The following is a 12,723-nucleotide window of genomic DNA, read 5'->3' as shown; positions in this document are numbered from 1 at the left end:
CATGGCTGGTGGCCCCGCCCCCTGATCTCCAGCCAGGGGGGAGTTTAGGGCAATCTAACCTCCCCTCTGTCTGGAGATCGGGGGCGGAGCAACCAGCCATGTGACCATTTTCTCTGAGGGCAACCCACTGAGTTCCACCACCTCTTTTCTCAGAAAAAAAGCCCTGGGCACAGCCATATCTAAGTGGCACAGCCACACCACCCCTCCCCCATCACATGCACTAAATGAAGCATGATTAAATGATGAGCTTGTAAACTACTTTGGGGTAGCTATTTCAATTAAGAAACCGCCTTGGCCCACTGAGAAGTGGTCTTCCTGTTCACACACTGTTGACAAATCAGAGCATCATGGGCCAGATCTGCCCATCCATTCCATTTTTACCTTGCCCTTTCTCCAAGACACTCAGGAAAGCATACACTGTCCTCCCCCTCCTCAGTTTTATCCTCATAAGGCTGAGAGGGAGCATGAGAATGCCCAGTGAGTTTTGCGACCGAGTGGGGATTTGAACCTGGATCTTCCAGATCCTAGTCCAACGGTCTAATCGCTGCGCCACATTTGACTCTCGCACTCTGTTGCCCATTATGGTGCCCAGAGATTTATTGCCTTTCCTGCTTCATGGTATGGCTTGTCTGTGTTAAACAGATGCTTCCTCTCCCAGGAAAAGGCTCCAGCCCGGCCATGCCACTTCCTTAACCTCACACATTGATGCATTTCCGTTTTGTCTTTGTCCGTTGCAATCTCCTGCAATTTTCCAATAAAACACCAGCTGTTCTTATTAGTCAGATTATCTCCAGCTGGTAAAGGCCACTCCTGCCTGTTCCTTAACATGCAAAGACTCCCACTGGACCAGGAGGATTACCCTGAAAATCATCCCAATGGAGTATAAATACGTGAAATCTGAAGTGAATCCTTGCAGCACAGAGAGGTGGGAAAGGGCGAGGATAAAGCCTGGACTAAATGGGTGGCCACCTTATATTCTGGGGTAGAAACTGGCCCTAGTGCACATCAGCCACAATGTCTGCCTTCAAAAGGGCCCTCACTCGTATCCTGTCCCCTTTCATTGTTCAGTACAGTAAAACATCCAAGAACAATCCCCATAAAGGGGCCCATAAAAAGCTTATTACTTCAGCAGCCTAATAACCTTTTCCAAAGCGTTAATAAAACCCCCTGCTAAAATCTAAAGCAGGGCTGTTATCATGGCAACGCAATGAAAGAGGCACTTCATCCATACATTGCTGTCTCCTGAGCGCATGGAAGCCGGCCAGGTAGCAGATGGCTGGTGTGGACAATTCCCTTCTTTCTGCTGCTGCATGTTTAAACAAAACAAACGGCATCATCATCTTGGTTACTGGCTTCAGAATGGCTGCACGGAAGACACAGCAGGGAAAGGTGCTTTTTGTGCAGCCAGGAGAGGGGGCCGCAGCATGTGCTCCTGGCGCCCTGACAGCAATGTACAGTAGAGGGAGAGAGACGTGCATGGTCCATTTCGTGTGTTCTATTTTTGGGCCTCTGCTGGCACCAGCTTCTCCCAAAAAAAGCACAGCTGTCTAATCAAATGCTGGAGTAAAAAGAGCAGGCGGGATCGATGGGATTACGAGGCAGAAGATTGCCCGTCACGTCGAGCAGTTCATATTTAATTGTGCAGAATTGCATAATTAAATTAAGGGCACCAAAACACACTGGGAGCCTTGCTGCAGCTGTGACACGGGACGCCTGCACATAGGGGCTCCTGACGCAGCCTCCCTGACAGCAGAACACAGGAACTAGAAACCATTAAAATGGCGGAGCTCATCAAGGGCTGAGCAGCAGGGCTTGCATGCACATGCCTGAGAGATTCGCAGTATAAATTTAAAGCAGCTAATTTGGCAATTTTTTAAAAAATGCCTGAAGACCCCCTCCTCATCCCCCTCCTCTCATTCCCCCTGAGGCTGCATACAAAGTTTTCAAGCCAGAGTAAATGACTGAGGAAGCATTCTAGCCCAGCTCCTCCTTTTGAAAGAGGGAGTCTGCAGCAAAAACCAACACAAACTCTACCTTAATGATTAACTTCTGTGAAGCACAAATTGCTGACTGGCTGTAAATAGAAAGGGACTCCACAAAGAGGGGGCTAGCTCTTGGAGGGTGGGTAACAGAGGCTCCTTCCAAAAGAGCAAAGCTATTCTTGCAAACAGCTAATTCTGCAGAACCCCTGGAGAGTTTGTTTTATTCAGGAAGGGGCCAAAAGACCATCTAAATCCAGCCCTCCAGTGAAAGACAACACCATGGACACCCATCCCCAACCCCGAAGATGTGCAATCTGAACTCGAGGGAGTCCCACAGCCAGAGAAGAGGCATAAGTACAGAAAAGGGCTGGCAGGATAGATGTTTCAGAGTCTCAAGCAAAGGGGCATGAATTGGTGGGGAGAACTACTTAATGTAAAAAAAAAAGAAATCTTCTTGACTTCAAATATGGAAATCAGCACCTGAGCTTAACCACCCACTGAGTCCCTACACCCTGATAAATGTCACTGCGCCACCAGATCTACACAGCCATACATCCACTTCTGTGATAGTCCTTGATGTCCCACAGATAGGAGAAGAGATGGTTAAAAGTAGACATTTTCTTGAGATTCTGATTTAAACCAGAGGGTTTCTCCACAAACAGCCCTGTGATAAGACTCGCCCTGCGTTGTGAAGCAGCTACAACATTAACAGTACAATCCTAAGCAGAATTACTCCAGTCTGTGTCCATTGCTTTCAAATGGGCTTAGACTAGAGTAACTCTGCTTAGGGTTGCATTGCTAAGTCAGGTTTAGGCAGCCTTCATGTGTCAGTCACGTCAAGGTGAAGCCGCTCTCTGTGGCCCACTTGGCCACAAGCTGTTAGGAACCTAAGAAGAGCCCTGCTCGATCAGACCAGAGATCCATCTGGTTCAGCATTCTGTTTCACACAGTGGCCAACCAGTTACTCTGGAGGGCCAACAGGTCAAGGCTTCCCCTCATGTTGCCTCCTGGCGCTGGTATTCAGAGGTTTACTGCCTCTGAATGTGGAGGTTCCCTTTAGTCACCAGGGCTAGTAGCCACAGATAAACCTATACTCCATGAATTTAATTCCCTTTTAAAGCTGTTTATGCCTGCAGCCATCATTACAGCTTCTGGACAGTGAATCCCACAGTTTAATCATCTCTCATTGTGTATAGAAGTATTTCTTTTTGTTTGTCCTGAATCTACTGCCCATCAAGTATATTGGATGCCCTCAAAGTTCTAGTATTTTGGGAAGGGAGAAAAAGTTCTCTATGTCTATTTTCTCTACCCACGCACAGTTTTATAAACCTCTATCATGTCCGTCCGTCCCCCGCCCACAAGTCATCTATTTTCTAAACTGCAAGGTCCCAGGCCCTTCAGCCCTTCCTGATAGGAAAGTGGCTCCAACCCTCTAATCCTCTTGGTCGCCCTCTTTTGTGCTTTTCCCAGCTCTGCAATGTCTTTTTCAAGGTACAGTAACCAGAACTGTACACGGTAATCCAAATGAGGCTGCATAATAGATCTATAGAGAGGCATTATAATATTAGCTGTTTTATTTTCAATGCCTTTCCCAATAATCCCCAGCAAAGTTTGCCTTTCTCAACTGCTGCGGCACACCAGGGCGACACTTTCACTGAGCTTATTCACTATGACGCCAAGGTCTCTTTCTCTTTCAGTCTCAGCAAGTTCAGATCCCAGGACAGTATTTATACTTCTAATAACAAATAGCATTTTCTAACCCCCGGGGCATCCCTTGTGACTTCACTTCCCCAAACAGACGAGTATCATTACTGAGACATGTCTGCAAGACAACTTCCTGGCCTGGTTGGCCATCACAACATTCAGTGCTGGAAAAGTTCTTCAGAGAATGTTTCTTTCTTTTGCTACAAGATGACCCAATAGTCCAACTGGGAAATCAACCATGCAGATAGCAACATCAATGCAGCTATGCACATATGGTCAAGAAAGGCCTTCTCAAAGCTGAAGAACCCTGTATTCAGGGGCACGCGCAAAAAGAGAATGCAAACACTACACAACTATGGCACTTGTGCACTCACCTAAATGTCCAGCAACACTGGGCTCAAACTAGGACCAGTACCTCCACCTCCTTGCATGCTGTATCATCAGGTAAGAGAAAAGAACTTCAAGCTCGTCAGGACAGCTTGTGGACACCCCTGGGCAGATCCACCCTAGCCAGGGCATCAGGGCCCACTAGGAACTATCCACCTTGCCCTTCAAACCACCAGGACCCTGCTGGGGATCTTCAGTTACCAAGGGAAACCCAACCACTCCTCAGCACTGCCCCTCTTTGGGAAGGAGAGCCAGCACTGTCTCCTGGTCTGCAAGACAGGTGCAGGGCAGCAGCACAAGCTGGCAAAAGCTGACCACCCCTTCGGCTCCTGCTTGACTATGTTGGTTACCGATTCTGATCCCAAAGAAAGGAGGTCATTTTCCCTGCCACAGATTGGCTGGGTAAGACAGCTCTGCTGACCTCAGCAGTACCAGCTCCCTTTGTTTTAATTTTTGTTTTCCTGGGATCAAGGAAGCAATGAAACCTTGGTTTTATCTTATAGAAGATACTAGAAAGGCATTGCTTTCACCCAGCTTTCCCACAATTGTGGTCATGCATGGCCTTGCCTTCCTATAGGATTCAGAAATTGCTACCAACAACAGGCTATTTTCCTCACAAGCTCTGATGGGCGCTTTGTTACTATGGCTGGACCACACCCTCTTCCTTTTGCAGCAGTTCCTAAGATCCTTCTGATTTTATTTCTCAGATGGGGAGGATTTTGCTACTGCAAGCTAAAAGCCATCTCTGCGACTTTTCAACCTGGTCTTTGTTTATATCCAAGCTTTTTGAGAGCAGGAAGAGCCTTTCCAGAAAGCTGTAACCCTAACTATCCTTTTCTCTTGCTCTCTTGAAAGGAGAAGCAGCTACCAACCATCTGCTGATGAACTGGGAACCTGATGCCATCTAAGCTGTGACACAGAATGAGGCCATTTTCCAGGCCCCTTTCTTATTTGAAGTATGTGAGCCTTGGAGGTAACTTCTTTGGCACTCTGGTTGTGTGAATGCTCCAACTGCAGATTCATGACGTGCGGTGCTCTGACTCATGCTGCTTTTCAAAGTTCTTTCATGACTGGGAAAAGCCGTGCAGTCCAACCATTCTGCCCTTGTACCAGGGAGCTCAAAGTGGCATACACCGTTCTCCCTCGCTGACTGAATTCTCACCGCCACTCTGTGAGGTGGGTTGCTCTCTTTCTTGGGCTAACTGGTCCAGATTTCAGAGGGAGGCAACTCTGCTACATCTACTGCAGTCACAATAAGTAATATTACGCCACAATAGACAGGTTAGTCTTTAAGGTGCTGCAACATTCCTGCTACTTTAAACTGGTATAAAGTCACCCAGTGAGCTTCACGACTGAAGAAGTTGAACCCAGATCTCCCCAGTCAGCCCTGACATTCTAATCATTATCCCAACACTGGCTCTCAATCATAATCACAAATGCACTGGCAGCACTCGTTAAACTTTGGGGGGGCGGGGCGGGGGGGGCGGGAACTGGTTGCATAAACCTCTGCCCCAAACACAGATTGGAGGAAGCACAAATTGTTGGAGGAACCTTTTATCCCCCAATCAGACCTGGGATCTCCGCCCATCTTGCACTCTGTTTCTCAGATATCAGCCAGGCAACTGGTATCTCAGTGAATCCAGAATTCAGAGTTTTAAAAAAGCCAGGGGGATAGTCAGAAGACAACTTAGGTGGAAAGGAACTGTTCAAAGGAGACTGTCCCATTTGAAGTGAGACAATAATCTTCTCTGCAATTTTTAACAGACCAGGTCAAGGGACTTCCCTGCAAATGGTAACCCTTTTTACAGGGCCCAGCTGCTGTTGACAATTGTGTGCAAGTACCCCAGGGCAGATTTACTCCACCATGGGACATTCGTGACATCTATATGTGATTGTTTCTTGTGTGGCGGCCATTAACTGAGAGCAGAACACACAGCACCCAACAGACGCATTAGTTGGAATCATTTTGCAAAAACATTGTTTGAACATGGTTCCAAAGTTTGCTTTGTTTCCTATTTCCCACCCCTGCACATATGCATGAGTTTGCCCCATCAGAAGAGCAGGAAAACTGTGAATGGTCTAGTTGTACGGAACTGCAAGAGCTTTGGGGAACAAATGCTATGCTTATCTCTGACGTTGACCTTCTGGGGGGGGGGTCTCTTTTGCACACCAAACGGCCACTTCCAATATGTTCATGTGTTGAGGGACACCCCCCCTCCTCCACTCCCCCAAACAAAACACTCAGAACAGGACAGTGTTAGAACACAGTGTGCCTATGAATGCTGGTACAGAGCTTGCTTTGATGGGACTGATGAAGTTACTCATTTGGGACTTCTGAGCAAGTTGCCTACTGATGGCGGAGCTATCCGAGTATACCTGAGAACCTTGCGCTCCTTTCCCCAAAAGCAGCTTTGGGGCCATGCATCAGTGTACATTGTTACAGATGGGCAAAGCTCTGAAGCCAAGTCAAGGATCTGAAGCTCTCTCACTGGCTCCGAAGCCTGCCTTAATTCCGAAAGAAGAGACGGTTGCTTCTTCAGGAAAGAAAAAGGGCTCCCTCTGGAGTAGATCCAGAGCTAAAGCTGGATGGGAATAGGAAAGGGAGGACTGAAGGGCATCTCTCGAGGAAGAAGGCAGGCGACCTCGTCTGCACTCTCACGCTGCTGGCAGAAGGCATTTCTGGGCCGACACGGACTCCAAGCCACATCACGTGGGCCTCAGCGGCTCGTTCTTTTTCATGCATCGCCTCATGCAGAGCCAAACAGGCAAGTGCAGGGATTCCCCCCCCCCCAAACCCGAGGAAAGCAGACCCTCAAAACACATCAAGCAACAAAGTGCAAAGAGAGGGATTTGAATGACGTGGGAACCTGCATTTCCAAATCTTGCTCATCGTGCACATTTTGTGAAAGACAAAACAGGACTCTCTCGTTAGTCACAAATTCAAGGAAATAAAACAAAATACGGAAAGCAAGCAAAGGGACACAGCGGAAGGGCACACTGTACAAGAGGCTTTGGTTTGGCCCTTGGAGGGTGACGAGAGTAGCCCCATACTGGAGACTCTGTACCAACCTTGGCTCCTATGCCTACAAACCCCTAATGGTGAAATGGTGCAGCGCTTTCATGCAGAATCAAAGCAAAAATTAGGGGACATTGACTTACTGCCTGCTTTTGCTCCTCCTCCTAAAACAGTTGACAATGAGAAAATATGAGAAAGAGAGAAACCAGACAGTTAAATTGCCACACTGGAAGGAAAAACATTGATGTTGGTTGACATGAAAGGACACAGGAGATACAAGGTACAGAAGGACACAAGGAGCTGCCTTCCTATGCAGAATCAGACCATCACTGGCCATTTAGTTCAGCATTCTCCACTTAAACCAGCACAGACATGTTGCATGTTTCTCAGCCCGTAATCTTTCTCCCAGTCTTGCTACCACAGACCTTCCATCTGGAAATGCTGTAGACCAAACCATGACCTGAGAACGAGACAGACATAGAGGCTCGACTAGAATAGCCCCTGACTCCCAAGATAGGAACCTTTTAAAAGAACTGGATGTGGATTCTCATCGAAGTGGTTTAATTGATTTGGCTGGAAACTGTGAGAAATGCCAAGACTATCCTTAGCATCCCTAAGGAAACAATCACAGCCTAACTTATCGACCAGAGCAGTCATAGCAGAGATAGAAGAAGTGCATGGTAACCCACAAGGAGCCAATAAAGGCTCAACAGTATGACAGCATCCCTGCACATGGCCACGGAAGTCAGGGAGAAGCCAGAAAAATATGGAAGAAGTTGTCGCTGTTGCTTCTTTGCTGAAAAAGACCACAGAGCCAGAGAAAGGACTAGGCAGCACCTTTAGATGCTCTCTGGGCAAACAAAGGGCAGATGAACACTGGAGTCAGCTGCCATTCAGGCCGTCAGTTTTCACAACTAACCAACCAATGACAAGACTAAGCACAGCAGCAGCATTCTTGTTTGTACCATTCCAAAATTATTCATCCAACAGTAACTGGCTCACTCAGAAGACTGGCCAAGGGCATAGTTGACTGGCAAAGCCTTCACTATACATGAGGGAGTCATAGGTTCAGACACTGACATTTGGAGTTAAACAGATCCAGGGAAGCAGTGCTAGGAAAGACCTTTTTCTGTATGATATCTGGATTGCAACTGCCAGTCAAAGAAGGCAGCACTGAGCTATCCATGGTCTGGCTCTGTGTAAGGCAGCTCCGTAAATGGATACAACAAACAGCCTCTTAAAGCTCTCACAATACAATTAATTAGCAATGCCAAGACAGGTGTTGAGGATGCAAGGTGGGGACATATGTCACCTTGAGCAGTTTCATGAGCCCTTCCAGCTGTACCATCAGCTCCCTTCGGCTTTCTTGCAGAGCAGACATTCGTTGTTCTAGTTCATCCTTTCTTTGCCTGTTTTTAAAAAAGGAGGAATTATGGATGTGCAATTCAGTATTCCTAAGCCAAATATATGCCTCAAGAATATCTTACCAGTATAATTCAGGTATATTGGAATGGGTAGGCAGGGACATCACCACAGGATACATGGTGACCGATGGCAGCAATAATATTCAGGCAGTAGCATTGCAAGTGGGCCTCAAGCGAATTTACTGCGTGAGCCACAAATGTTACCTCTCAGAGCTAAGCTACAAGTGACGCCTGACACAGGTTGGACACTTGTCAGCTTCCCTCAAGTTTTGATGGGAAATGTAGGCATCCTGGTCTTATAGCTTGGCTCTCCATTTAATTGAAGTTTACAGAAACCCAGTGGAGGGGAAGGGGGGTGCCCGGCAAGAGCCTGACGCCTGCACTCCCCTCCCGACCGCATGTTCTCCCTCCCATAGACTGTTGCTCTGTAAACGTTAATTAAATGGAGAGCCAAGCTGCAAGACCAGGATGCCTACATTTCCCATCAAAACTTGAGGGAAGCTGACAAGTGTCCAACCTGTATCAGGCGTCACTTGTAGCTTGGCTCTCAGTGAAAGATGCACTAGGTTTGGGTCCTGCAGAGGATCCCAGACTAGATGCTGCATCTCCTGAGTTCCAGTGTGTCATCATGAGATGCTGAGGCATCTCAAGTTACTTCTTGAGCAGTATTAAACAGCAAGCAGGAAGAGGTAGGTATTCAATTTGTGCAGCTCAGATGGAAAATATATATTAATCAGATTTAATAATGGCTGTAATCTTCATTTGAATAAGGACAAATTTTGAGAAAAGTTATGTTTTGTGTACTGTGTATTTCAATAACCCTTGTAGCGCATAGTTTCATAGTTTTTTTCTGATCTTGTAATATATATTTATTAAAAAGAAGTTACTTCTTGAGCTGTGTGAAGTCCAGCCATCAGCTGCACCAGAAGCAGGTCCCGGCAGGTGTGCCAGAACATTGCCAGATCAGCGACGTGAACACTCACTGGAATGCCACTCACGCCATGCTTGAGTGTTTGGTGGAGCAGCAGGCCGTCCTCACAATGTGGCTCTGAGAGAGAGACACTGGGAGAGGGGAGAGTCAGCTCAATCAAGATGATTGGCTGACCATCTCCCACAGAGTGGAGATCTTTAAGTCTTTTAAGGACTTGACCATGATGGTCTCATCTGAAACAGCAACCCTGAGTCTGGTACTTCCTTTGATCCAAAGGCTTCAGAGGAAAATGGCTACCTTTCTGGTCCCAAGCACAGGACATTTCAGCAGTGCGCGCACACTCATGAGAAGGCTGCAAGAGAGCACTGAGTCCCGCCTGCAACTTCTCACTATGAATAAGGCATACATGTTGGCAACCATGTGCAAGCCATGCATCAAGGGCAGCATTGCCAAGTGGGCTGAGAAACTCATCAGCTTGAAAGGTAAGCTTTTTTGGCAAGTGCAGCATATATAGGCCAAGAGGGGTATCCTGCCAGCAGAGGGAGAGGAGAGGGAAAGCAGCTCTGCTGTTCCCCACACCTCCCCTTCTCATCAGGGTTCCCCTACAGCCAGTTCCCAGATGTCCATGGAGATGGAGGCTATTGGGTATGCACTCAGTCCCTCTCAGAATGTGAAGCGCTCTTCCAAAAATTAAACCTTATGTAGAAAACCAGCAGGACAGTTTATCCAGTGCACACTATATAAAATTCACATTTTCAACTTGGAATCTTTCCCCCACCCCCATCAACCCCCCCCCCCCCTCAGCTCAGCCAGAACACTCATTGGACCTTGGCACAATTTTGTGCAGAAAATTAAGAAAAGCAGCACCCAAAAACATGGTTCTCTTGCCACTGGAACAGGAAGAGAGATGTTAGGAAAGTAGAGAATTGACACAAGTGCCAATGTTTTAAACCAAGCAGAAGGAAAACCCACAGAAGCACCAAAAATGAACTAGTGCGCTTGCTATTGTGTTCTTGTGCTAACTTTCTTCTTTACAGAGGTGGGAGGGAACAGGAGTGCCAGTGATGAAGAGCACCTTTTGCAGCTCTGTCTCTAGGTTCCTCTGAGTGACAGTGTAGGCTGCAGACTACAGAGAGAGGAGAACTTGGATCACCCAAAATTACCCTTCCTTCTTGCTTTCTAAGGCCTTCCTTGGGAAAAGAACGTTATTCTAATAGTTACTGTACATGTTCTTACTTGTCATTGCCAAGTCTGGCTAGCTGTGCTTGTGCCAGGCTGGTGGTTCTGCTGGGTGGTTGATGTTGTTACTTGGTTCTGTTCTGTAACCACATTGGCCCTGGGTTCTGCCTGGCTTCTGTGAGTGACAGTGGATCTACTGGGCTTGCCACAGTGTCCCTTTTTCATGTTGGATCTGCTGAGATTCTTTGGTTTGATATTGGTTCTGTTGGTCTTTGTTCATTCAGCTTGCATTGGGACTGGCTGTGGCCAGTGGTTGCTCCTGTGTGTTTGGGGTCTGGTTAAGGTTTCTTTGCCCTGGAAAGCCACTTGGATTCCCACCCCCACCCCCACATAGGGAACAATGAAGAGTGGCTGCGGGCACCTTGTTCAAGGGTCCATAGAATTAGACCCCCTGCTCCAATCTTGTTTAAACTTGCAGGGGGCAGGGGCGGGTCTGTAATGCACAAGGAGGACTAGGTTCTATGTAATTTTGGTGGAGTTTGCATGAAAAAATGTTCCCCCAGCTCCCCAGATAGGTTCTCCCATAGGGAATAATGGAGCCAAATACATTTGGATTCCCAAACAAACCCCAGATCCAAATCCTAAATTGGCAATTTTGGGACCTTAATATACAGAATACCAAATATATACGGTATTCCAGACACCCAGATTCAAATAATACCCTTTTTTTTAGTGCGTACCTCTAGGAGGAATGACCAGTTTGCCATGAGAGCAAAGGCCAAGCGGCTGGCCCCACACGCTGCATTCTGCTCTGCATCCTCAATTTCCACGTTTAGCACACTTTGGTCTACTGTACAGGGTCACTGTGAGGCTAAAGATGACACAGCAATATTTTAACTACCTTTGGGAAATGGGAGGCTCATAGGACTCCATAAAAGGCATGTTTCTAGCTGTCCATTGCTTTCAGCTGCCACCTTTACAATTTTTTCAAGCAATGCCTTTTTATTTTTTTCCTTACCGCAATAGCCGGAGTTCTGCCAGCAACGTTGGATTCTGCTGGGCTTTCTCTGGCGTGGGCTGGGAGGCCTGCTCATGCTCCAATCGGAGGCGCTGGATTTCTTGCAATATTTCTCTGAACAAATAAAGAGGAAATGAAGCAGCATTATCCCCTCTCACTTTTCAAACTTTTAGGCCTCTCAACAGATCATTATGAGTTCAGAATACAGTTGTTAGCTTCAAGACCCTGAACACATAAGAGAGTCAGAGTGCTGGAAGCGGACTCCTGTGAGATCTTGAGGCCGCATGCTTACACTAGGGCCCACACCTATACAGCATAGGCTGGTTCTTCCTTGACACCCTGAGAGGGGAAAGAAGACCCAACTCATGCAAGAGCCCCAGACTCCAATTCCCTAGGAGCGCCAAGGGCTGTGCTGCCTTTGGGGGACTATGGAGGACCAAATCTACAGTGTGGGCCATAGGAAATGGGAAAGCTCTGAGACTCTGGTTTGTGCGCTGAGAATATTACTGGCCTTACAGCCCTCCGGGCAAGCCACAGTGACAAGTAACTCAACAGACTCTGTTAAATGGTTGATGTGAGGTGGTGCCCCCTAGCCAGGGAAGTATGGCACATGCCCTCCCAACTAGTGACACCTTCCATCTCTCACATATTTCCCTGCCAAAATGCTCTGGAGATGGCTAAAAAAAGGTGGTCGTCTAGATTATTGTGCCGCTGTGTCTATATATAGAGAGAGAGATATATATGTATTTTAATCTAAGGTATTTAAATGTTTTATGGTTTTAAATCGTATAAATTGTGAAATGTGATTTTAAATTCTGGTTGTAATCCACCCTGAGCCTGCTGATGTGGGGAGGGCGGAATATAAATTGAATATAAATAAATAAGCAAGCAAGAATCTACTGAGCCTTAGGACCCCTAGAATAACTAGTCATAGATCCCCTGAGATGGATTGTTCCATAGAATTCTGGGTAGGTATGCCCACTGCTATCACCATAATGTGGCAACATGCCCAAGAGCAGCGTATTACATGGAAGCTGATGCTATAATTAATATGCTTGTCTTCAAGGTGCCAGAAGATCCCT

At 47.0% G+C, this 12,723-nt stretch overlaps 1 protein-coding gene across 1 annotated transcript in view; it reads right to left on the bottom strand.

The window, feature by feature from the left end:
* Nucleotides 1-12,723, bottom strand: part of DTNB (dystrobrevin beta) — a 150,820-nt gene that overhangs the window by 29,882 nt on the left and 108,215 nt on the right. The window contains exons 16-18 of the mRNA XM_054989090.1: nt 11,642-11,755; nt 8,402-8,498; nt 7,233-7,253 (exon numbers count right to left, since the gene is read on the bottom strand). Coding sequence (XP_054845065.1) covers nt 7,233-7,253; nt 8,402-8,498; nt 11,642-11,755 — 232 coding nt within the window. The remainder of the gene's footprint in view (nt 1-7,232; nt 7,254-8,401; nt 8,499-11,641; nt 11,756-12,723) is intronic.

This window comes from Eublepharis macularius, chromosome 1 (assembly GCF_028583425.1).
Source record: "Eublepharis macularius isolate TG4126 chromosome 1, MPM_Emac_v1.0, whole genome shotgun sequence".
Lineage (NCBI taxonomy): Eukaryota > Metazoa > Chordata > Lepidosauria > Squamata > Eublepharidae > Eublepharis > Eublepharis macularius.
Note: the sequence above shows the minus strand (reverse complement) of the source record. Positions and strands in the feature narration are given on the sequence as shown.